The sequence below is a fragment of the Elephantulus edwardii genome, unplaced genomic scaffold (genome assembly GCF_000299155.1).
Source record: "Elephantulus edwardii isolate Elephantulus edwardi_28Jun2011 unplaced genomic scaffold, EleEdw1.0 scaffold00254, whole genome shotgun sequence".
NCBI lineage: Eukaryota > Metazoa > Chordata > Mammalia > Macroscelidea > Macroscelididae > Elephantulus > Elephantulus edwardii.
The window spans coordinates 2,547,556-2,572,961 of NW_006400004.1; the positions used below are offsets into that span (position 1 = coordinate 2,547,556).

General features: G+C 38.3%; 1 protein-coding gene across 1 annotated transcript in view; it reads right to left on the bottom strand.

The window, feature by feature from the left end:
- The window catches only part of ADAMTS6 (ADAM metallopeptidase with thrombospondin type 1 motif, 6), a 509,355-nt gene that overhangs the window by 54,481 nt on the left and 429,468 nt on the right, over window positions 1–25,406 (bottom strand). Inside the window, exon 20 of the mRNA XM_006899365.1 lies at window positions 8,280–8,409. Coding sequence (XP_006899427.1) covers window positions 8,280–8,409 — 130 coding nt within the window. The remainder of the gene's footprint in view (window positions 1–8,279; window positions 8,410–25,406) is intronic.

The window sequence follows — 25,406 nt, forward strand, 5'->3', positions numbered from 1 at the left end:
GGTCCTTGGAGAGGGACATCATGCTTGGGAGGGTGGAGGGACAGCGCAGGAGGGGAAGACCCTCTATGAGATGGATTGATTCGGTGACTGGGGTAATTGGGATGGGTGTGTCAGAGGCAGTGCTGCTGGCGCAGGATAGAGTAGGGTTTAGGGCTGTTGTGCATAGGGTCGCTATGAGTCACAAATGACTCGACAGCACATAACAACAATAAGCATCAATGAAGTTGTGGCAATTGAAAATGTGTCAATGATTCAAGAAAAATTAGAAGTATTAAAATGACATCAGCCATTTGATTTGTAGACAAAGTTAGTAATGTCTGGTATAATGGGAAAACCACCACCAGAGATTAGCATACCCTCATCCGGAAAATGATGGGAGTTGGCCTAGATGATTTCTATGATTCTTCCCAGGTCTTAAATTTTGGAGTTTTACAGACAGACTGATGAATCTTTTTTTCTAAACTTAATATAACAGATTATAGTTATCCAGGGTGAGGTGCAATGACTCAAAATGATTGTTAAAACATCATGTCATAAAAGATACTATTAAATAAAATCTACCCTCTTAGTAAAAAAAAAATCAATCTCTCTCTCTTAACACTGAGTTTCCTTTACCACTTTTGCTTACAACTCTCTTTTTGTAATTCTCAAAATATTTATTATATTTTGTCTTATTTGTACATATATTTGCCCAACCTCACTGTTATTAGGAAAAGAACTGTTTTCCCCAAAGTACAGTATCTTTTATTTTGCAGCTGTTTAATAATTTTGTTTTAATTCTTGACCATGGATTTATCACACAGTGTATTGTACTCTATTGCTGTCACCTTTCTAATTTTAACAAATTAAAAAATTTATCATATAAGATTAATGTTTAGCAGTACCTAAAGATTTCTCTATTTAGAAATAATCTTGCTAATAAAAGAAAGCATGGTAAATCTGAACTTCTGGCCTTTTTTTTTAATTCTAACTGAGCATTCCTTCCTGTTCTGGTAGGGCATTACCTTCCTATCAGCCATATACCTTAATAACAACTCCTCCTTTTCTTTTTTCCAATTATTCACACCTATGTCATGAGCCTAATTATTTTCCTTCAATCTCTCCAGAACTCATCTTTTTTTCCTGCCGTTAGTCATCCCACTATCTTAATTACTATGTTCTTGCTCAGTAACTTTTCCCAGTAAGGTCTCTGACTTCTCCAAATTTCCCAAACACCATTTGTATGAATACCACTCTTTTGCTTGTATTTCCTGTCCCCTATGATTTCTTTGTACAATTCAAGGGTAATTCCTCTATGTTTCTACATCCTACTTAAAATGTTTCTCAGTATAACTAAAAAGCACTTAATGTATTTCAATATTTGAAAAAATATTTTTTTATTTAAAAAATTACTACCTAGAATTTTATATTAATGTTTCGAGAAAACAAACATAGACGTCTTTCTCAAATCAGGCAAATGCAAATACATCTCTGATAGCTTAGTTTGTATTTTTAAAAATAATCCAATACTTTGAAAGTATAATATTAGAGTAGGGAAGGCATTAAACTAATAAAAGAAATAAAAGTTTGATACTTTTTCTTTATAAAAATGTATAACTTTTATAAGAACAAACAGGTCAAAATACCATAAATAATATGAAAGGCAGAAGAAAGACTAGAAAAAATATTTGTAGTACAAGTAAAAAGAGTTAAAGTTTATACATAAAGAGCTCAGAAAAATAAATTTCAAAATGATAAACACTTCAATAGAAATGAATCCAAGGTTTTATACAGTTTTTTCAATTGAGATAAGCTTAGAAAAAGAATTTTGAGAAAAAAAAGGAAGTAAAATTACATATGTAAGCTTATCTTTGTAATACATAGTGTAGATCACATTTCTATATTTTCTATATAAGAAATTCTCTATAAAATGATCACATTTTGAAAAGGAACAATATAAAATTATGAAAGATTCATAATGATTCTACATCCTACTTTGAAGAAAAGCAAGTGAGTTCTTAAAAATTTACAAGTGGTCATCTAAGTTACAGCTATAGATATCTTCCTATTTGGCACAAAAAAGATGAAGAAAATCAAAGACTATTAGGTGAGAAAGGAAACTCAGGTGGCCTAGTGGTTAAGGTGCTGTGCTATCAGGCCAAAGCCATGTGGTTCAAATCCACCAGCTGCTCCTCAGGAGGAAGATAGGTAATAGTTTCCTCTGCATTTTAATGTCTCTGAAAACCCATTGGAAGAACAACTATGAGGCACTTCCCACTTGATAGCACATAATAAAAACAAAACAACAACAACACTCACTCATGGTCGGCTGCTAGGATGCCAACACCAGAAAAACTAATGGTACCTGGCTATCATTACTGACTTCTGTGAAAGGTAGACCACAGAAAGTCACTGACTGGGTGTGAGAAAAATGTGGAAAAAACCTCAAAATATAATAAAAGGCTATTTATAAAAATAATAAAAGACTTGATTTATAGAGACTGTTGGGACCCCTGAGATGGCAGCCAATAATCTCCCAGGTGATTTAAAACCCTAAGAACCCAGTGGAGGGTTAGCAATGGGTCGGTTACAACTCGAAGGAGGTTTTGTCCTCCCCCACCATATACATGTGAAAGTTGGACAATAAATAAGAAAAACTAAAGAACTAATGTCTTTGAATTGTGACATTGTCAAAGAGTATTGAATATATCATGAACTTAACTGTCAAAAGAACAAACACATCTGTCTTGAAAGAACTGGAACCAGAATACTCTGCAGAAGTGAGAATGATGAAATTTCATCTCACACACTTTGGGCATGTTACAGGAGGGGTCAATTTCAGTGCAAAAAGAAAGATATCATTCTTGGTAAAAGAGAGGGTCAGTGAAAAAAAAGTTGAGATCTTTAGTGACAAGGTAAAGCAGCAGGGTTAAGCCAAATAGATGGCACAAGATCAAAAAGTGTTTTCTTCTGTTGTCCAGAGGGTTGTCATGAATCAGAGATGACTCAACAGCACCTACCTAACTCTATAAACCCTTTCATATAGTCTGATAGTGAATACTTTCCTTAAAGAAAGCAATTTTCAGGCAGATATTGTCTTTACATTACCAAGTTCATATGGTATAATTGAGTATCTCACTGTTTCAGTGCTGTCAAGTCGGAACAAAATCATAAGCTGACCCTTTATTTGGTTTGTGAGGCTGTAAATCACATAGAAAGAGACTGCCTATCTTCCTTCTGACCATCAGCGGGTGTATTCTGTGCAAGGGTTAAATCCTGTGGGTTAGCATCCCAACTCCCTACAGACTATGCCACTGTTGTTGTTGTTTTGTGCCACTGAGTCACTTGCGACTGATACTGACCTATGTACAAGAGCCCTATACGCTGCTCGATCCTGTGCCAACCTCGCCATCTCAAACACACTTATTCCCCCCACCCCAATCACAGAATCAATCCATCTCATCGAGGGTCTTCCTCTCCTGTGCCGTCCCTCCATTCTCCCAAACATGATGTCCCACTCCAAGGACCAGTCAGTCCCTTCTTACACTCCCACTCGAATTTCAAAACCTTCTCAGGTTTGTGGCCTTGAGGACCAATGAGCATAGACCAAATGAGCTCTGGGAGAATATCAAGAAAATCATCCATGAAGAATGCAAAAGATCATTACAAAGGTTGAAGAAGGAGAAAAGACCAAGATGGATGTCAGATGAGACTCTGAGTATTGCATTAGAGCGCCGAGAAGCCAAAGCTAAAGAAGAAACCAAGAAATCAAAGAGCTAAACAGAAAATTTCAAAAGGCAGCTTAGGACGACAAAGCAAGATACTACAATGAAATGTGCAGAAAGCTGGAGTCAGAAAATCAAAAAGGCCAGACTCGCTCAGCACTTCTTAAGCTGATGTTGTTGTTGTTTTTATGTGCTGTTGAGTCGTTTGTGACTCATAGCGACCCTATGTACAACAGCCCTAAACCCTGCTCTATCCTGTGCCAATCGCATTGCCTCTGACACACCCATCCCGATTACCCCAGTCGCTGAATGAATACACCTCATAGAGGGTCTTCCCCTTCTGCGCTGTCCCTCCACCCTACCAAGCATGATGTCCCTCTCCAAGGACCGGTCTTTCCTCACAACATGTCCAAAAGTTGGTCAGACGAAGCCCCAGAATCCTTGCCTCCAAGGAGCAGCCTGGTTTAACCCTTTCCAGGATGAATCTGTTTGTTTTCTTGGCAGTCCATGGTACATTCAGTACTCTTCTCCAGCACCACAGCTCAAAGTCATCAATTCTCCTTCTGTCCTCCCTAGTCATTATCCAACTCTGATGCTTAACAAGTGATTGTAAAGACCATGGCCTGTATCAGGTGCACGTCATTCTCCAGTGAGACACTGTTGGTCTTGAGTACTTTAGAGAGGTCCCTAACAGCAGACTTTCCCATCCCAATATGTTTTTTGATTTCCTGGCTGTTGGTGCCAAGAGTGTTGACTGTGGAGCCGAGCAAACTGAAGCTGTGAACAATCTCAATCTCTTCACCATCCATCCTGACACTGCCAATTGGTCCAGTGGTGAGAATCTTTGTCTTCTTGACATTGAGCCTCAGTCCATACTGAAAGCTGCAGTCCTTGACCCTCCGCAGCAAGTGCATGAGGTCCTCCTCGGTTTCAGGAAGCAGGGTTGTGTCATCTGCATAATGCAGATTGTTAATAGATCTTCCACCAATCCTGACGCCACGCTTCTCCTCATAGAGCCCAGCCTCTCGGATAATCTGCTCTGCATACACGTTGAAAAGGTATGGAGATAGAACACATCCCTGGCGTATACCCTTCCCAATTTTGAACCATGCAGTGTTACCCTGCTCCATACAATGGGTTTTACAGGCAGTAAATTGCATGGAAGTTCACTGTCCATCTTTCTCTGACAAAGCAACTGGTGGATTTGAACCATATACCTTAACATTGGTAGCACAATTAGGGATCTGGATTCTTTACTCATTTTAAGGTCTAGGTTTTTGTCATTCTACTATGGTCATTTTTAGGAAAATGGATTATTTACTTTTGTTATAATGTGTGTATATATATCCACTTTGTAAATAACATGCCTCTGGAAACTATGAACATTGATAAATGTTGATAGTTATAGAAAGGCTTCAGGCCTTTTGTTCATAGGGCCGCTATGAGTCGTACTCAACTTGAAGGCAATCAACAACATATATACATGTATATATGCACATTTATTTACTCTTTTACTTAAAAAAATTAATGTTGTAAGAATTAGCTTTTATAGCAAACACCTCAGATCTTCCTCAGTTTTGACAAGCAAAAACTGTGCCATCTGCATAATGCAGATTGTTGATAAGTCTTCCTCCAATACTGATGCCACAATCTTTCTCATAGAGCCCAGACACCTGAATAACCTGTTCCGCATATAGACTAAAAAGGTCTCAAGGATGGACACATCCTTGATGACACACTCCTTTCTTGATTTTGAACCATGCAACTTTCCTTTCCTCTGTTCTGATAACTGCCTCCTGGCCCAAGTATAGGTTTCACATAAGCACTAACAAGTGTTACGGAATTCCCATTCTTCTCAGCGTTAACCATAGTTTGTTGTGATCCACATAGTCAAATACCTTTGCATAGTCAATAAAACACAAATACACATTCTCTTAGTATTCTTGCCTCTTCTCAAGCACCACAGCTCAAAGGCATCAATTCTCTTTCTATCATATCTTGTCATTGTCCAGATTTCTGATACACAGCAAGTAACTGTAAATACCATGACCTGGATCAGGTGCATGTTAGTCTCCAGACTGGCATCATTGTTCTTCAGTACTTTGGAGAGGTCTCCGACAGCAGACTTTCCCAATGCAATTCATCTTTTCATTTCCTGGCTGCTGGCACCGAGAGTGTTGATTGTGACGCCAAGTAAACTGAAGCTGTTAATAATCTCAATCTCTTCTCCATCTATCATGGTGCTGCTAATCATCCCAGCACTGAGAATCTTTGTTTTCTTGAAGTTGACCTTCTATCAATATTGAAGGCTGCAGTGCTGACCTTCTGCAGCAAGCGCTTCAGGTCCTCCTCAGTTTCAGCAAGCAAGGTTGTGTCATTTGCATAACACAGGTTGTTGATGAGTCTTCTCCTCCAATCCTGATGCCACATTCCTCCTTATAGAATCCAGACTCTGGGATGATCTGTTCTGCATATAGATTGAAAAGGTATGGAGATAGGATGGATCCCTTTCGTGCACTCTTCCTGATTTTGAACCATACAGTATTTCCTTTCTCTGTTCTGATGACTGCCTCTTGGTCCAAGTACAGGTTTCTTATAAGCAAGAGTTCTGAGATTCCCATTCTTCTCAGAATTAGCCACAATTTGTTGTGATCCACACAGTCAAATGCCTTTGCATAGTCAATGAAATACAAATAAACATTCCTCTATGTACCATTAAGAAAGAAATAAAGAAAAAAAATCCATACCAGTTGTTATGTAAGATACCATCAATTAGACCAATCACAATTTTAGAGATGCTAAAATGTAAAAAAAGGTGTATTCCTTAGAATCAATGAAATGCTTAAAGTAAAAAATGTATATATCTTAGAATCAATGAAATATGAACACTTCTAGAACTGCATCGAGCCCAAACTCATTGAAGTTCCTGCTTTAAAATAGTTAATAATGAAAACCTACACACAAAAGGAACCTTTGCTCAGTGAAAGGGATATTACATTTCTACTCTCTTTGGACCCTAACATAAAGTATGGGCTTTAACTAATAGTAATACAGCAATGTTGGTTCATCAATTTTAAGTACATCACTTTAATAGAAAATGTTAATAAGAGAAATAATGTATGTGGAAATACAGAAACTATATTATCTGCACAATTTCTTTGTAATCACAAAACTGCTCTAAACATGAAAGTCTATTAAAAACAAACAAAAAATCAATAAATGAGGTATCATAGTAAAACATCTACACTTTCATATATTTTCTGGTTTGTTCAGTCTATTTTACCCATATTATTAGGTTTCTGTAAAAACCAGAGCAACTGGCATGGAGGAGGCAGGATCTGAAACCTCATCAAAAAACATCAATAGCACAGAGATATTTCTGCATTTTCTTCTATCAATTCAAACATCAACTGCCCCTCTCACAGCTCTTAATACTTTACTGTGCTCTTTCACATTCCTTTTCATTGACATCATGTCAGAATTGACTCATAGCAGACATTCCTTGGGTTTCCAATGTTATAAACTGCATTGGAAAAGGTTGCCCGTCTTTTCTCACAGTGGATTTAAACTATCAGAGTGGCTCAGCCTTTGGGTTGGCAACTCGACTCCCTTTTTACTACCCCACCAGAGCTCCTTAAGTCTACTGTAGTTGTAGAATAACTTGTTTCTAAACTGACTCACAGCTGACCCTCTGGCAGATTTCCAGAGGTGGTAAACCACACAGGAGGAGATTGCCCATATTTCTCCAATGGAGAAGCTGAGGCATTTGAACCATGAGCATTTGCGATTTCAGGGCAGCTTCTTACCATTAAGCCACGAGAGAACTCCACTATTAGGGTCATTAATTTGTTGCAATGGCCACACAGAACTTATAGACAATATTCACAATTATAGGGTTTACTGGGAAAATAACGAGTTATATATAATTCAGGTAGAAAACAGAATGAAATTATTCAATCAATATAGCTTCTTCTAGGAATATTTGCAAACAGGCCTCCCTCTTACATTTAGCATAAGGTTCTGGGCCAATGTTACAGAGCTCCCAGAGTTCTGGCAATTATGTGATCCCAAACCCCTCCTCTGCCTAAGGCAAGGCCCTTGGCTCTGACTCTGTGAGGACAAGATCCAATTTAGCCCTGTTTCATGCTAGTCATGTCTGCTGCTGGTGGTACCCCCACTGTATTTCAGTCTCAAACTCAACCTTGTTCTGTATTGCACAAGAATTCCAGGTCCAAAAGATGCACTTCACTCTGCTTCCTCTTTTCTGATTCAAGTGACATCTGAACCTGCTCAAATTAAGCTTGGCAGAATGGCAAAACTGATCTATCCCCTCATTAAAGGTCTGCACTGCTTATTTGCATGTTTCACACAAAAGGTATTAGTTACCTTATTTATATTATTAGCAAGCTATCTAATTCCATTGATGGAGCCACAAAGACCTTACATTCTGAAAGTCAAAGCCCATGGCTACTAAAGCCAAATTGAATAATCCATGACAGCATAGTTTCCAAGTAGGAATATCTAATTGCTTTCCTTTGTACTTGCAGAAAAATCTCACTTTTTCTTCTTACTTACTCAGGCGGGCAGGGCTCAGTGTTGCAGGCTCTTTGATTTTCAGGTGGCTTACTATCAGGGTCACAGTAATTGTTCTGGACAATGGAGTTGTCATCCAACCTTTTACAGACCACCTCCTGTCTTTGGGCACCTTGAGAAAAGGAGGACATAATTAATGAAGAGCAGTTTACCTTTCCGTAAATGCATAGATTTCCTCTGTGGGGAATCAATCTCACTGGATTGCTGCTGTCTTATCTGTTCCAGAAACACTTGACTGTTTCTCTAAAAAGGAGAGAAGTTTTGGTCATTATACTGTAACTTTAGACAAAAGTATTTAGAAATAGAACTGTTTTCAAGTTCATAAAGAAATTATTGGTAATTTTAAGTAATTAGCTTTTCCATTTGTATGTTCTTCTTGTTTTCCTTAAAAACAAAACCAAAACAGTTTCAACATTCCAAAATAGAAGATAAAATGTACAAATACATGTTTTGATGCAAAGGATTATTTGTATATTTATTTTAAAATAAAGCAAAAAAGTCAAATTCATTTTTGAGAATTTGTAGGATGAACTTCATCAGTTTAGTTTTGCTTAAAACACGTAGCAACTACACATTGTATTTTATTCTTCCATTTATTTCTCCAAAAGCTCACAAAGTTTAGAGATTAAACATAGCACTGGGCCTCTTTGTGACTGTAATCCATTAGTATATTTGATCTACCAGAGTTGTCCTCTGTGGATTATAACATTGTCAAACATACATAGACATATTTATGAAATATATATATTTCAATTAACACTAACTTGAAAATACTTACAAGTAAAATACTTATTTCATTCTTAAAGATTGGTCTAGGTGACAAGTTCATTGCAGCCAGAAACATTCTCATTAAATCTTTAAAATTTTAAGTATTTACTATTAATTGGTAAAGATATCCACCACAACTTACTCACATCTCACAAAATACAAAGACACACACAGTCACACACTCTTATTTGAAACCATCATTGGGAACAGATTTTGTGCAAACTTATTTTCTCTTCCAGGTCAAGAAATCAAAAGAAGCAAAAGAGAAGTCAAACTACAAGACATTGTCAAACATGTCAGATCATACAGAGGTAGCAGGTTATACTTGGAATTTGAAACAAAAGCACATACTATTCACCCTACCCACTCTGTCCACCCCATTGCCATTGTTGTTGTTGTTAAGTGCCATCGGGTAGAGTAAAACTGATAATGCCCTCATCAACAGCAGACCTCAACCCTACCCTATGTCGTGCCATCCTCATCATCTCTGGCACACTAGAGCCCATTGCTGAAGTCACTATATCAATCCATTTCACTGGGGGTCTTCCTCCCCTTCCCTGATCCTCCATCTTTCCAGCATGGCTTTCCAAAGAATAGCCTCACCTAGTTACATGTCCGAAGTATGAAAGATGAAGCTTTGCCATCTTGTATCCAAGGAGCACTCTGGCTGCACCTTTTCCAAAACATAGCTGTTTGTTCTTTGGTAGTCCATGGCCTATTTAATACTCTTACCCTCAGAAAACTTGGTAAAAGCAGCATTAACTATATCTGGGAAACTACAACTTTTACCTCACCCCACGCAAACTTTCTCATTTTTTAGATAATAGTTGTCTTAGGAAAAAAAAGGCTGATTCCATATTAGGGAATAAATGTGAAACAGAATAATCAGTGGAGATGATTACCTAAAGAGGTAGCTACCAAATGATATCTCCAATGTCTCAGGAATTTTATATCTAAAATGCCTCAATTAGCTTCATTTAAGCCCACTGAAGTTATAGACCCATCAGGGAATACTACTTAATATACCAAGACTGAAGTCCTACAGTTCCACAACGGTGGTGAGTAGTTAAGGTAGAATTTTTTGTTTGTTTGTCGTGATCCAATGTTCTCAATAATACCTTCCACAATAACAAGTATTTTTTTAGGTTTTTCTAAATGCAGAAGTCTAAAGCATAGGGAAGCCATATACTCATTCCTTCACAATGCTTGAAATAGGCCAAACAGCTTATGTGACAACAGTTGGGAATTTTTTAACTATTAAATTTTAAATTTTTGAGGGAAGAATGATTCATACCAGGCATTATGCGATCTGTTCACAGATGTTCCACAATATTCACCAGATATCTCCCCATTGTGTCATTCCAGTAGGCAGATAACTAAGTCCATGTGGTCCACCTAGACAGACAACTCAACTATTACTCATAGGATTTAACCACCAACTGTGATAGTGGGTTCGAAAATTCACCCACCATGGTTCAAATATTTTGTTTCTATCAGAGAAAGCAATAGATTGGTTTTCATAAGTTAGTATGTGTATGCATGCATGTGCTTTAAGTCATCCAAATAGGATTACACATGCGAGAAGAAAGCTAGCATTTGATACAGCATCTCCACTTTTTTCATAAGAGGATAATTTTCAACCTACAAAATAGAATGCTATAGCTCTGCATCATTAGCAGAAAAAACGAATTCTGTTTAATATAAAAATTAATGCAGGCTAAGATCCCACTTCCATTAATTCAGTCAAGAAATATGGCTTATAATTTTATATTAGCATTTTTTAAAAGAAAAATTTCATTATGTACTGGTTTACTTACAAAGTTTGCACGCATTGTTTTTCACACCCATCTTTCCCATTTCCTTTACCCACCGCTCCCTCCACCCATCAATCTGTGTGACCGTATGATTAACCACACACACCCCTTGACCCCACACAACCCCCATTCATCCTCACCACTCTGCTGCCACCCTTCCCTTTTATACATGTTCTAAAATAATGGTCTTATGCAGTATTTTTTCTTATGGGACTGAGTTCACTTAGCATTATGCTCTCTAGTTCCTCCCACGTTAGGTAGTAATTTACAAAATCATTACTCCTGAGTGCTGCATAGTATTCCACCATGTGAACAAATGTTATTATTTTAAAAAGTAGCCTTTAATGTAAATGGAGATTCTCTGAAATTTGAACCACAGATAAACTATTATTAAAATAGAGACTTATATATGGCATTTTAGATAAGTTGTTGCCATGTACATATCTTGGAAAAAATGCTACATAGCATTTATTGTTAAAGACTTAGAGAATACATAAAATGGCAAAGAATAAAATAAAATTAGCCATAATCCCATTCTTGTCAATGATCGATATTGTTAGGGCTATTATGCTATTTTTTTAAAATGAAATACACATATTAACTAAAACTGCCAACTAAATGTGACCGGTAGGTCACACATCCATACACTCATGCATTCACTCATTCATTCAACAGAGAAAAGTAATTAAATAAAAGGCACTTTGCTTTTGAGAAAGGCACTCTAGTGGTGTAGTATGTTACCTGAGTTGGAATCTACCTGAAGAGACTGAGAATAAGCCCTGGAATGTCAGGTATTAGACTACTAATCTAAAGTGTGAATCCACTAGGCATTCTGCCAAGAGAAACATGGGTTATCTCTTCCCGAAAGGTTTTTTTGTTGTTAGGTGCCATTGAGTCTAATATGACTCACAACGACCCTATGAATAGCAGTTCTGCACTCTGTCCTATCCTGACCCATCTTCACACTTCCTGACAAACTTGAGTCCATTGACGCAGTCACCATGTCAATCCACGTGGTTGAGGTCTTCCTCTCCTTCGCTACCCTTCCACCCTTCCAAGCATCATGTCCCTCATCAAGGAATAGCTTCTCCTAGCAACATTCCTTAATTATGTGAGGCAAAGCCTCACCTTGCTTGTCTCCAAAAAGCACTCTGGCTGCACTCTCTCCAAGACATATTTGCTTGTTCTTTTGGGCATCCATGGGCTATTCAGTGCTCCTCTCCAACACCACAGCTCAAAGGTATCAATTTGAAGGACAGTTGTCTGGCCAATGGCTTGGAAGAAGTACATATTTGTTCCCATTCCCAAGAAAGGTGATCCAACTGAATGTGTAAATTACTGAACAATATCATTAATATCACATGCAAGCAAATTACTGCTGAAGATTATTAAAAGATGGCTGGATCAGTACACAGAGAACTGTCAGAAGTTCAAGCAGGATTTAGAAGAGGCCATGGCACCAAGCATATCATTACTTATATCAGATGGATGATTGCTGAAAGTAAGGAATACCAGAAAAAATGTCTATTTGGGCTTTTCCCCCAGTGCAATACATCTTCTGATATCCTGACTGCTGGTATTATGTAAGATGAAGTTGTTGAGAGTTTCAATCTCTTCTCCATCCTCCATGATGGATCCTGGCTGAAAATAGAGAATACCAGAAGAATATCTATTTGTGCTTTATTGACTATGCATAGTCATTTGACTGTGTGGATCATAACAAGTGTGGATGATATTGAGAAGAATGGAAATCCCAGAGCACTTAATTGTGCTCATGTGAAACCTATACCTGTACTAGAAGGTTATTGTGAAAACAGAGCAGGAAAACACTGCATGGTTTAAAATTAAGAAAGGAATGTGTCAGGGTTGTATTCTTTCTCCACACCTATTTGATCTATATGGTGAGCAAATTATTTGAGAAGCTGGACTCTCTGAAGAAAAAGGTAGTATCAGGATAGGAGGGAGATTCATTTAATACTCGCATTATGCAGATGACACAACTTTGCTTGCTGAAAGAGAGGAGGCCTTGAAACACTTGCTTCAGAAGATCAAGGAATGCAGCCTTCAATATGGATTCATTACGTCTTAATGTCAAGAAAACAAAGATTCTTACCAGTGGACATGAAAGATTTACAGCCTCAAAAATCTGCTAGAGGGTCCCCATGGGTCAGAGTTCACTCAACAACAGAGGATTTTGGTGGGTTGGTTCTTGTAAGAAAGTGGGCTAAAGGCTAAGAATTGCATATTAATTAAATTTTGGTCATGTCTTGTAGACTTTTTCAAAACTAGGAACTGAGAGTAACTGTAGTAATGATTTCAGCTTCATAATCCCAGAATGCTATCTTTATGAAGTAAAAGTTCTTGAGACAGCTGAAATTACTCTATATTTTATGAACATGCATTTTTCCCCCTTGCATTCATCTTTTATTGATTTTCTTCTGAAATGTTATATTAGACAGTGTGGCATTTCACACTCAAGAACTGACTTTACTAATAATCCACTCCAAATCTTCCTATAATGCTGTACTTGATCCAACTGCATACAAATTTCCTTCCAATTTTAACCACCACCATACCTTCCTCGTCCAGCCTGGCAGATTTGTAAAATCCCCTTCCCCCCCGCCCCCTGCCCAATTTTTCAAATCAGTAGCAGTTAGACAACACTCTAAACCGCTGTGCTTAATTGTATGGATTTCTAAACACTTAGATGAAGTAAAATCCAGCTTCTAGCTTTTAAAAGTAGCAAATACAAATAAACTGGAAACCATCTAAACTAAGTCAAGGGATGATTGATTACATCTGGAGCATGATAAATTATTTTTATCATTTGTAGATAAATTATTTTTATATGATCAAGTCTCTTGCACACAGCTTCCTTAAAAGAAACCTGTAAAACATTGTTAAGCAGTTAAGTTTAGTGGAAGTACATCTACTTGCACAATGCTTCACCATTTTCAGATCTGAAGATTTAGGGTTTATAACATAAAATATAAAATGTCCACATGATCAGTATACACTTAATGTTGTGAAACACTGTAAAATAATTTTGACTCAATATTACAGCGTACAACTTATCCATAGGGTTTTCTAGGTTGTAATCTTTACAAGAAAAAAATCACTTGCTTTTTTTCCTCCCATGCCGCTGCTGGCTAGATTCAAACTGCCAACTTTTCAGTTAGCAACTAAGGCTGTAAATTTGCACCATCAAGTGTTCTTATTTAGCAAAAAAATTCAGCTCAATGCACATTCTGTTAAAATGCTGTCTTCTGGAGAAGCCCTCTGAAATCTTCTGATCATCTCTTTTACTTCTATATTTCATCCCTTTGTTTTGACTTCTTGATAGTCTAGTGCAACTTTCAGAGTCTCTGTCTTTGTAACAAACTTTTGCTCTTCTGTTGTCTTCATGAATGATATTTGACATAATTTCATAACTCATCTAGTCTTTGATCATTAGTGTTCAATGCCTCAAACCTCTTCTGGAGATGATTTTTAAATTCAGATCAGACAGACACTAGGATCATACTTTGGTTCTCACTAGATCACACCCTGGTTCTTGTGAACTTGCTGTAATTTTCTTGAGCTTCAATTCACACTTTACATGAGGAATTGATAGTCTGTTTCATAGTCAGCACCTGGTGTGGTTTAGACTGCTGATAATTAGCTTCTCCAACTATTCTTTCCACAGATGTAGTCAGTCTGATTCTTCTGCTGTCAATATGGTGAGGTCCATGTATAAAGACACCATTTTGTCTTTTTATAGAAGTTATTTTCAGTAATTATATCACTGAACGTTCAAAATTTAATCATTCATGTCCAGCCTCATTTCTGTCACAAAAATTGCCTAGTGGCAAGAAGCTGTGCCACAATCCTGAAGGCATGTGGTTCAAAACCACCAGCTGCTCCGTAGAGGATGATCAATCTCCTCCCATGAGATTTATTGCCTCTGAAAAGCCACTGGAGGGTCAATTATGTGTTGGTTTCAACTCAATAGCAAACCACAACAATTCCTTCCTTATTGTTTCTAATTTTGTATTCCAGTTAGCAATGTTTCTTGATTGCATTAATCTTGAGGTCCTTAGGCCTTGTGTCAAGCACTAGCATTAACGATTCAGCTGAGTGACTCACCATCCATGCCCTAATATTTGAAAGCAGGAGTGGCATCCACTTCCTAAACAACATGCCTCCAGAAAATCTATTAACGTTGATAAATGTCGGTAATTATAGAAAGGCCTTTTGTTCACAGAGTCACTGAGTTGTGCTCTTCACAAAAGCAATCAACAATAACAACGACATCCCAACCCAGGATCCCATCTTGCCATTGGCCTCAGCAGGGGCCTACACCACAATATTCATATGCCTGATTGTCTTTATGGTTTTCTATTAGAGATACACCACCTATAAATCAGGTCATTGTAATAGTGGAAGAATTTGAAGAACTGCAGCCTTCAATATAGATAGATAGAAGCTCAACATCAAAAAAACAAAGATTCTCACCACTGGGCCAATTGGCAGCATCATGATAGACAGTGAAGAGGTTGAGATTGTAAACAGTTTTTGTTTGCATGGCTCTACAATCAATACTCATGGTACTAGCAGCCAGGAAATCAAAAGATGAATTGTATTGGGAAAATCTGCTGTCAGGACCTCTCCAGAGGACTTAAGAGCAATGATGCCTGTTTGAAGACTAAGGTGTGCCTGATCCAGGTCATGCTTTTCACAATTACTTACTACGCATCAGAAAGCTGGATAATAACTAGGAATGACAGAAAAAAAATTGATGTCTTTGAGCTGTGGTGCTGGACAAGAATATGGAATATACTGTGAACTGCCAGGAGAACAAACAGGTTTGTCCTGGAGAGGGTGAAGCCAGGCTGCTCCTTTGAGGCAAGGATTCTGAAGCTCTGTCTGACACACTTTGGGCATGTTCCAAGGAGGGACCACTTCTCGGAGAGGGACATTATGCTTGAGAGGGTGGAGGGACAGCACAAGAAAGGAAGACCCTGGATGAGATGGACTGACTCAGTGACTAAGGTAATGAGAGTAGGTGTGTCAGAGACAATAAGGTTGGTTTAGGATAGAGCAGGGTTCAGAGCTGTTATACATAGGGTTGCTATGAGTAACAGGTGATTTGATGACCCATAACAGCAACAACAACACTACAAAAGGTCAAGGACTAAAGTCTTTAATATGAATTACAGCTGAAGAAAACAAAGATTCTCGCCACTGGACCAATTGGCAGCATCATGATAGATGGAGAAGAGATTGAGGTTGTTAACAATTTAATCTTTCTAGGATCCACAATCAACACCATTGACATCAGCAGTCAGGAAATCAAAGAAGAGCTGCATTGGAGAAGTCTGCTGTCAGGGACCTCTTCAGTGTGCTAAAGAACAATGTCTAGAGACTAAGGTGTGCCTGAGGCATGCTATTGCTTGCTATGTATCTGAGAACTGGATAATAAGGAGGACAGAAGAAGAATTGATGCCTTTGAATTGTGGTGCTAAAGAAGGGTATTGAACATACCATGAATGGCCAAGAGAACAAACAAGTCTATTCTTGAAATGATGAAACTAGGTTGGCTCCTTGGAAGCAAGGATTTTGAAGCTCCATTTCATATATGTTAGGCATGTTTGCAGGAGGGACCAGTCCATCCTTGGATAAAAAAATCATGCTTGGAAGAGTGGAAGTTTGAGCCAACCTCTCCATCTCTGACATACTTGAGTTCCTTGTTACAGTCACTGTGTCATTCCATTTCATCTAGGGTCTTTCTCTCTTGTGCTAACCCTCAACATTTTCAAGAATGCTGTCCTTTTCCAAGGACTGGTCCCTCCTGACAATATGCCCAAAGTATATGAGATGTAGTTTCACCATCCTTGCCTCCAAGGAGAACCCTGGTTTCACCATGCTGTCAAGTTAGTTTTGAAGCATAGCAATCCAATATGACAGAGTAGAACTGCTTCACAGCGATAGTGATTCTGAGGTTACAAATCTTTGCAAGAAAGACTGCTTGATCGTTCTCAAATATAGTGGCTGGTAGGTACTGACCTTTTAGTTAGCAGCACAATGTTTAGCCAATAGGATCACCACAGCTCCTTTAAGAGACTCTTAGTCTCCACAAAACTACTCATGAGACTGTGGACATCAATCCTAGAGCACATGATCTGTAAATGGACAGGCTTTTACTACACGAGTAAGAGAGGTACCAAAGGTATTTTGGGGATTATAGATTTCAACAACGCCTTGATAATTTGACTTACAGCACAGTAATATACCCAAGAAACTATTTCCTTGGGAGGAAAAGTAAAGAACAAGAAAGTAAAAATTTCAGAGCTTGTACTAAAAAGGAAGCTGATGGCTAAGGCAATAATTTGCTTAACCACAGCACCCAAAGTAGCTAGCAACCAAGACAACACTCTATAACCACAGTGTACAGAGCATATGGCCAGTAATATTAATTTAATCTAAATTTCAGTACAGATAGCTCCAAAGAGCTGCAAGTGCCAGGAAAACACACACACACACACACACACACACACACACACACACACACACAAGAACTCTTTGCTCTGCCTTTCACTTCTGGAATCTGGCTATTGTGCCATGTGATTGTTGGCCAGACACAAGCATTTGCAGGGCAGAGCAAAACCCATCTGCCTTGGATCTAACAGTTGGCACCCAGGGTACCAATCAGTCTCACCCATATGCTTCTTTTTTTCTGAAGAACTTTGTGTTAGTTTTTATCTTTCAATGACTTCCCCTCTCTGACTTCCCAGCTTCTACCTTTCTGTTATAAGCAATAACACATGCTCTAAGAAAATAGAAGGACTTTTAAAAGAAGATGTGGTTCTAAAAAGATTGTATTTTTCTAGGACAATTGTATTTAGTAATGGTTAAGCAGAGTGATGTGTACGTGAGAGTAGATGAACAACTAGGTTTCGTTGAAATTATGCTGTCCTTGGAAAAAATCCATACTATTCAACAAATATTAACAGTAGTTTCTTCTATGGATGGTGTCTACTTTCATTAACTCCTTAATGTTCTAGTAAGCACATCCAGTGGATTCGCTGAGGCTGTTAATTGGGAGGGAGATTGTTCATCTTTCGCCTGCAGAACTGCTGCTGTTGGATTTAAACTGCTAGAGAGATAGGGCCTTTGGGTTAGCAGTGCCTCTCTCTATGGACTACACCACTAAGCATGTGGGGTTTTTTGTTTTTTTGCTTGTTTTCCTTTTCATCATCATGAAGCAAAATTAATAAGACCATCTTGACTGCAAGGAGACTGCATTAAAATGGAGCAAAGTGGGAGGTAGAGTAAATATCATTTTAACTACATAACATCATAAAGATATCATTTTTGCCCTACTAGCTTTAGTTTTATAGTTTCCCTATTTTTTTTATTCTGAAGTCTTATTTCTCTTTCTTAAATCATTAAAGATTTTTAAGCTTTTTTCAAAGGCCTGATTGACAACATGGTCTAAGTGCGTGAGATGAAGTTTCCCCATTCTTGCCTTTAAGGAGCACAAAAAGATAGATTTTTTTCTAGATTATTTTGGTAGACTTATATTTTTATAAAATAGAGTAGAAAAATTAATTCAAGAAGGCAGACTATATGAAGCTGAATGTGGCATCAGGTTTGAAGGAAGAATCAACAACAGCCTGAGTTATGCAGACGGCACAACCTTGCCTGTTGAGGGCAAAGAAGATGTGAAATACTTACTGAAGAAGATCAAAGACTACAGCTTTTATTATGGGTCTCAGCATTAAGAAAACAAAATTCCTCCTTACAGCTGGAAAATAGGCAATATCCTGATAGATGAAGTAAAGATTGAAGTTGGCAACCATTTCATACAATCGACATCCATAGTAGCATCAGTCAAGAAATCATAAGTCATATTGCATAAAAGTGATATGATGCATTGGGAAAATCTGCCCTCAAGATCCATTTAAAGTGTTAGCAAGCTATTATATCACTTTAAAGACTAAGGTGCTCCTGGGAGGGGGGGATAAAAACAATGCAGTATTTTCAATTGCCTTATACACATCTGAAAGTTGAACAATATTAAGGATGACAAATGTAGATTTGATGCCTTTGAATTTTGGTGTAGGAGAAGAGTACTGAATGTTCTATGTACTGCCAGAAGAACAACCTAACAACCAGAGTGCTCATTAGAGACAAAGATGGTAAAAATTTGTCTCATATACTTTGGGTAGGTTGTCAAGTGGGATCCATCTGGGAAAAAAATACATCATTCTATGTTGTCAACCGAAGGTAAAGAATGAAAAATGAGATGGAACACCAAGAATGTATAAGTAAACAGAGAGGTATAGCAGGGGGTGAGCAGTTCAAACAACTGAAGCAGTGATCCCCAGCTTCCCTGTGTCTTTATTGAAAATTAGAGGAAGTAAATAAAGAGAATTCTTGTGTAAATGAAGCCTCTATTGTCAACTTAATGCTTAGCTCAGGAAGGAGGTAGTTCACAAGTATAGACTTTTAACCCTCCCTCTGCAGAGGGACCTAGCTGTCTCTTGTCTGCAGGAAGCAGCTCATTTCTTGTGATCTGTCACAAGAGGAATTCCAGCATATATTTTGTGTTCCCTTCAATTCATGATTAAGCATATGGTTTATCATAAAGTATTTGGTTTCCCATAATTCTGGGAAAAGTAGAGAGAGTCAGTCAAGAGACTTACAGTGACTGAAACAATGAACTTGAGCTTGTTGGAAATAGGATGGTATAGCATAGAGCAAGGTTCCTATCTGTTGTTCATAGGGTCACTATGAGTCATAGTTGATTTGACAGAACCTACCAGTGCAACAGAAAATTGTCTCTTTATCCATATTTGAATTGCTAAATTAAAAAAAAATCACTTCTCTATTTTATCTGCTATTCTCCTCTATATTACAGAAAATTAAGTCTAGAAAACATGCATCAGTTGGAAGCCATTTGTCTTTGTACACTTGTTTTAGTCCTTATCAGTGAGAACTACATGTCAAAAGGACTACATGCCAACAGGTTGTTGTTGTTGTTATGTGCCGTCGAGTCGTTTGCAACTCAAAGCGACCCTATGTACAAGAGCCCTAAACCCCGCTCTATCCTGTGCCAATCACATTGCCTCTGACACACCCATCCTGATTACCCCAGTCACTGAATCAATCCACCTCATAGAGGGTCTTCCCCTCCTACACTGTCCCTCCACTCTATCCAGCATGATGTCCCTCTCCAAAGACCTGTCTCTTCTTGCAACATGTCCAAAGTATGTCAGATGAAGCCCCAGAATCTTTGCCTCCAAGGAGTAGCCTGGTTTAACCCTCTCTAGGATAAATGTTTGTCTTCTTGGCAATCCATGGTACATTCAATACTCTTCTCCAGCACCACAGCTCAAAGGCGTCAATTCTCCTTCTGTCCTCCCTAGTCATTGTCCAACTCTCTGATGCATAACAAGTGATTGCAAAAACCATGGCCTGTATCAGGCGCACCTTAGTCTCCAGAGAGACACCGTTGCTCTTGAGTAGAGAGGTCCCTAACAGCAGACTTTCCCATCGCAATACTTTTTTTTATTTCCTGGCTGCTGGTGCCAAGAGTGTTGACTGTCGAGCTGAGAAAACTGAAGCTGTGAACAATCTCAATCTCTTCACCATTCATGCTGATGCTACCAATTGGTCCAGTGGTGAGAATCTTTGTCTTCTTGACATTGAGCCTCAGTCCATACTGAAGGCTGCAGTCCTTGACCCTCTGCAGTAAGTGCATGAGGTCCTCCTCAGTTACAGCGAGCAAGGTTGTGTCATCTGCATAACGCAGATTGTTGATAGATCTTCCACCAATCCTAACGCCACGCATCTCCTCATAGAGCCCAGCGTCTTGGATAATCTGCTCTGCATACAGGTTGAAAAGGTATGAAGATAGGTGAATATGAGTTAGAAATAATAACTTGTGAAAGGGAATGCCATTGTTACTATTGCATGCCAACCTGGCTATGATACTCAATATAATGTAACTATTCTCTTTGCTGTTAGGGACCTCTCCAAAGTACTGAAGAGCAATGGTGTCTCTCTGGAGACTATGGTGCGTCTGATACAGGCCATGGTCTTCACAATCACTTGTTATGCATCAGAGAGTTGGACAATGACCAAGGAGGATAGAAGGAGAAGTGAAGCCTTTGAGCTGTGGTGCTGGAGAAGAGTATTGAGAGTACTATGGACTGCTAGGAAAACAAACAGATTCGTCCTGGAAAGGGTTAAACCGGGTGGCTCCTTGGAGGCAAGGATTCTGAGGCTCCGTCTAACATATTTTGTACATGTTGTGAGGAGAGACCGGTCCTTGGAGAAGGACATCACGCTTGGGACGGTGGAGGGATGGCACAGGAGGGGAAGGCCCTCTATGAGGTGGATTGATTCAGTGACTGGGATAATCGGGATGGGAGTGTCAGAGACAGTGCGATTGGCACAGAACAGAGCAGAGTTTAGGGCTGTTGTACATAGGGTCACTATGAGTCCCAAGCGACTCAATGGCACATAACAACAACAACAAAATTCCCTTCGTCCATTATCACAATGTTGGAGAGCTCTGGTGGCCTAGGGACAAGAAGCTGTACTGCAATCTGAAGGTACATGATTTGAGGCCACCGGCTGCTCCATGGGAGAAGAATGGGCAATCTCCTTCAGTGCTATTAACTGCCTCTGAAAACCTGCTGAGGGTCAGCTATGCGTCGATTCTGATTCAATGGTACACAGCAACAAGAACATCACAATGTTGTCTATCAGTTTAGTGATCAGAATTTTTGTTTTCTTAATGTTGAGATGTAATCCATATTGAAGGCTGTTTTCTTTGATCTTCTGCAGCAAGTGCTTCAAGTCCTCATCACTTTGTGTCATCTTTATACTGCAGGTTATTGATGAGTTTTCCTTCAATCCAGATGTCATATCTGGAGGTAAAAATGATAAAATTTCATCTCACATACTTCAAGCATGTTGCTAGAAGAAGTTGTTCTTCATTGGAGGGGTCATCATTCTTGGAAGGCTGAAGGATTGCTGAAAGTAGAAAGACTTTCAACCAGATGGAGTGATACAGTGACTGCAGCAATAGGTTCAAGGATGTCAGAAATAGAGGATGACACAGGAAAAGACAGACTTCTAATCTCTTGTCCATAGGGTAGCTATGGTTCAGACTCAATTTGATCAACTAATAACAACAACAACAACAATGACAACATCCTATGTGTTGTAAATGATAACCACTATAATATTAATAAGGAAGCTCTTGTGGTCTCATGGTAAGTAGCTGTGCTGCAATCCCAAAGGCACACAGTTCGACGTCACCATCTGCTCCACAGGAGAAGGATGGGCAACCTCCTCCCACGTGATTAACTGCCTATGAAAACCTGGTGGAGCTTCAGCTGTGTGTTGGTTTGGACTCGATGGTACACAACAGCAATAGCATGATATTAATAAGGAAGAGTTACAAGTAGACCTGTAAAGATATGATTAAGATTAGGTTTCCTCATGGATATAGCCTGCATATGTTTAGACTCTCTGGAAAAAAGCTAGACAGCTATTTTGTCAGATCTACATACCTGGTTCATGGTCTCTAGATTTAAACTTGGAGCCTGCTGCACTTGCTAACTTTGAACCCAGTATTAAAAGCGAGAAGTCTGTGACTCTGTTTCCCAACAATGACTCTGGACATTTCTGAAGTTGGTAGCCTCTAAAGTCAGAAGTCTGAGACCCAGGCACCGCAGAAGTCTAAGACCCAGCCACCGCAGATACTTCTACCTTGAGATATGATTTACTGACTTGACTTTACAAGCCTACAAGCCTTTTCCTTTAAATCAATCATTTTTTCTTTCTTTCTCTATCTTAATTTCATTGGCTTTGCTTCTCTTAAGAACCCAAACTAATATACCGAAGTTTCTAAAAATAAAAAATAAATTGATAGCATAAAAAAGTGATTTCCATAATGTTCAATATTAATTTGTTTTGAGGTATTTTATTAACATAGAGAAATGATATTGAGATAACAATAAAAAGCTTCTTCTACATGTTTAATGTTTTTATTACCAATAAAGAATCTCTCATTTAAATCCTATAGAAAATCTTTTTTTCTTGAATTTAAAAAGTAAATATTACAGATTTGAATTATAACAAGAACATAATCTTAAGCAACTTTTATATCTTTTAAAGTGGAATCTTTCTTTTCTTCCAGAAAAAAAAATGAGAATTGTGATATCAAAATGTCATTTACAGTCAGGATAATGGTGCATACCATAAAAAAAATACTTCATTCATTGTTTCAAATATTTTATGCATATTATAAAATCTATAACATCATATGGGTGTTAAAAATTTTGTGTTGGAAACATTTTTATACCAATGGGTGAAATAAAACATGGTCTGTGATGCATAGATTAACTGAATATTAAGTCACTTAAACTTTGGTTTCAAAAGCCAAAGTCTTACCCAAGTTTTCAGTCCAAGTCTTTTTCATGTTATTGTTGTTATGTGCCATTGAGTTGTTTGCGACTCAGCAACCCTATGAACAACAGACCTAAACCCTGGTCTATCCCTTGCCAATCTCACTGTCTTCAACACATCTATCCCATTACTGCAGTGACGGAATCAATCCAGTTCATGGAAGGTCTTCCTCTCCTGCGCCATTCCTCCACCCTCCCAAGCATGATGGGACTCTCCAAGGACTGGTCACTCCTTGCAATATGTCCAAAGTATGTCAGACCAAGCTTCAAAATCCTTGCCTCCAAAGAGCAGCCTGGCTTCACCCTTTACAGGATGAACTTGTTTGTTTTCCTAGAAGTCCATGGTATACTCAATACTCTGCTCCAGCACAAAAGCTCAAAGGCATCATCTCTCCTTCTTTTATCCATAGTCATTGTCCAGCTCTCTGAAAGATTGCAAGCAATGGCAAAGATCATGGCCTGTATCAAGCACACCTTAGTCTCCCTACTGACATTGTTGCTCCTCAGTACTTTGGAGAGGTTCATGTTAGGGAAAGATATAATGTCCAAAGCAAAAGACATTAGAAGAGGAAGGTAATAGTATTCTGTTTAGAGGTGAAATGTTGTAGGATTAAGAGAGATTTTCTGGTCTTTGCCTATAGTTTAAAAACCCTAGCAAAACAGTGGGACATTGTGTAATATAGAGAGAAGAGTCTCTGAAGTTGGAAGGCACTCAAATTTTTACTAGGAAAAGGGTGCCTCCTCAAAGTGGGGTCTATTTTAATGACGTATATAAAGTTATCAGCCAATTTAGGACCTTCATTTGCAACATGAATAACACAAAATTAGAAAAAATTGCTGCAAACATTCCTTAATAATTGAAACATGGAAAGTGAAAAATTTTGAATTAGGGAAATTAAGTTCTTAAAAATGAACTTGCTAAAATCAATAGCCTAGGCATTAGTGAGTTGAACTGGAATAGGCCATTTTGAAGTGCAATCATATAGTCTACTATGTCTTCTTTGAGGCAAAGATGAGAAAACTTCATCTCACATCCTTCGGCCATGTTGCTAGGAAAGGCCATTCCTTGGGGAGGGACATCGTGCTTGGGAAGGGGGAGGGTTGGCAAAAAAGAGGAAAACCCTCAACCAAATGGATTGATATGGTGATTGCAGCAATGCACTCAAGTGTGTCAAAGGTAATGAGGATAGCACAGGAAAGGACAGGTTTTAGGTCTGTTGTTCATAGGGTCATTATGAGTCATACTCAACTCGATGATACTGAATAACCACAATATGGTCAACAATATTATACAGTTGTTGTTGTGTACCATTGCATCAGAACCAAACCATATCTGAAACTCCATCAGATTTTTCAGAGGCAGTAAATTGCACAGGAGGTAAGTGCCCATCATTTTCCCTGGGAGCAATCGGTGAACTCAAACCATGTATCTTTAGAATTGCAGCATGGCTTCTTTCTACTAGGGTGCCAAAACTTTCTTGTCTGTTATACTAGTAATGACCAATTTAGAAAGAATCATATGAATAAAAGAATATTTCAAGATCTATCTTGAAATACAATGCCTTCAGTGATAGGCTAATACATCTATATGTATACAAGGAAACTATTATAAAAACGTATGCATCAATAACTAAAACAAATATGAAGAAATGGAAGACTTCTACAAATGTCTGTCAGCTCACATTGAACACCCATAAAATCAAGATGCATTAGTAATAACTAGTGATTGGAATAAGAAAGTTGGAAGCAAAGGAAATACTGGTATTAGAAAATATGGCCTGGGGGATAAACATGTGGCTGGAGAGGGCAGGATAGAATTTCATACAATCAATAATTTATTGATTGCAAATACCTTTAAAAAACATAAACAAGTACCTTTACACAGAATTACAGCTGAGCTCAATAGTCAATATGAAAACAAGGCTAGAAACCAACTAGAATTTAAGCTGCTAATTATTCTTATTAAAAAACAAGTTATGCTGAGTGTGGTATCTCAGTCACAAAGGGACAAATGCTATATGGTGCCACTGTTGTAGAATGAGGCTGGCATTGGGGTGGGGGTA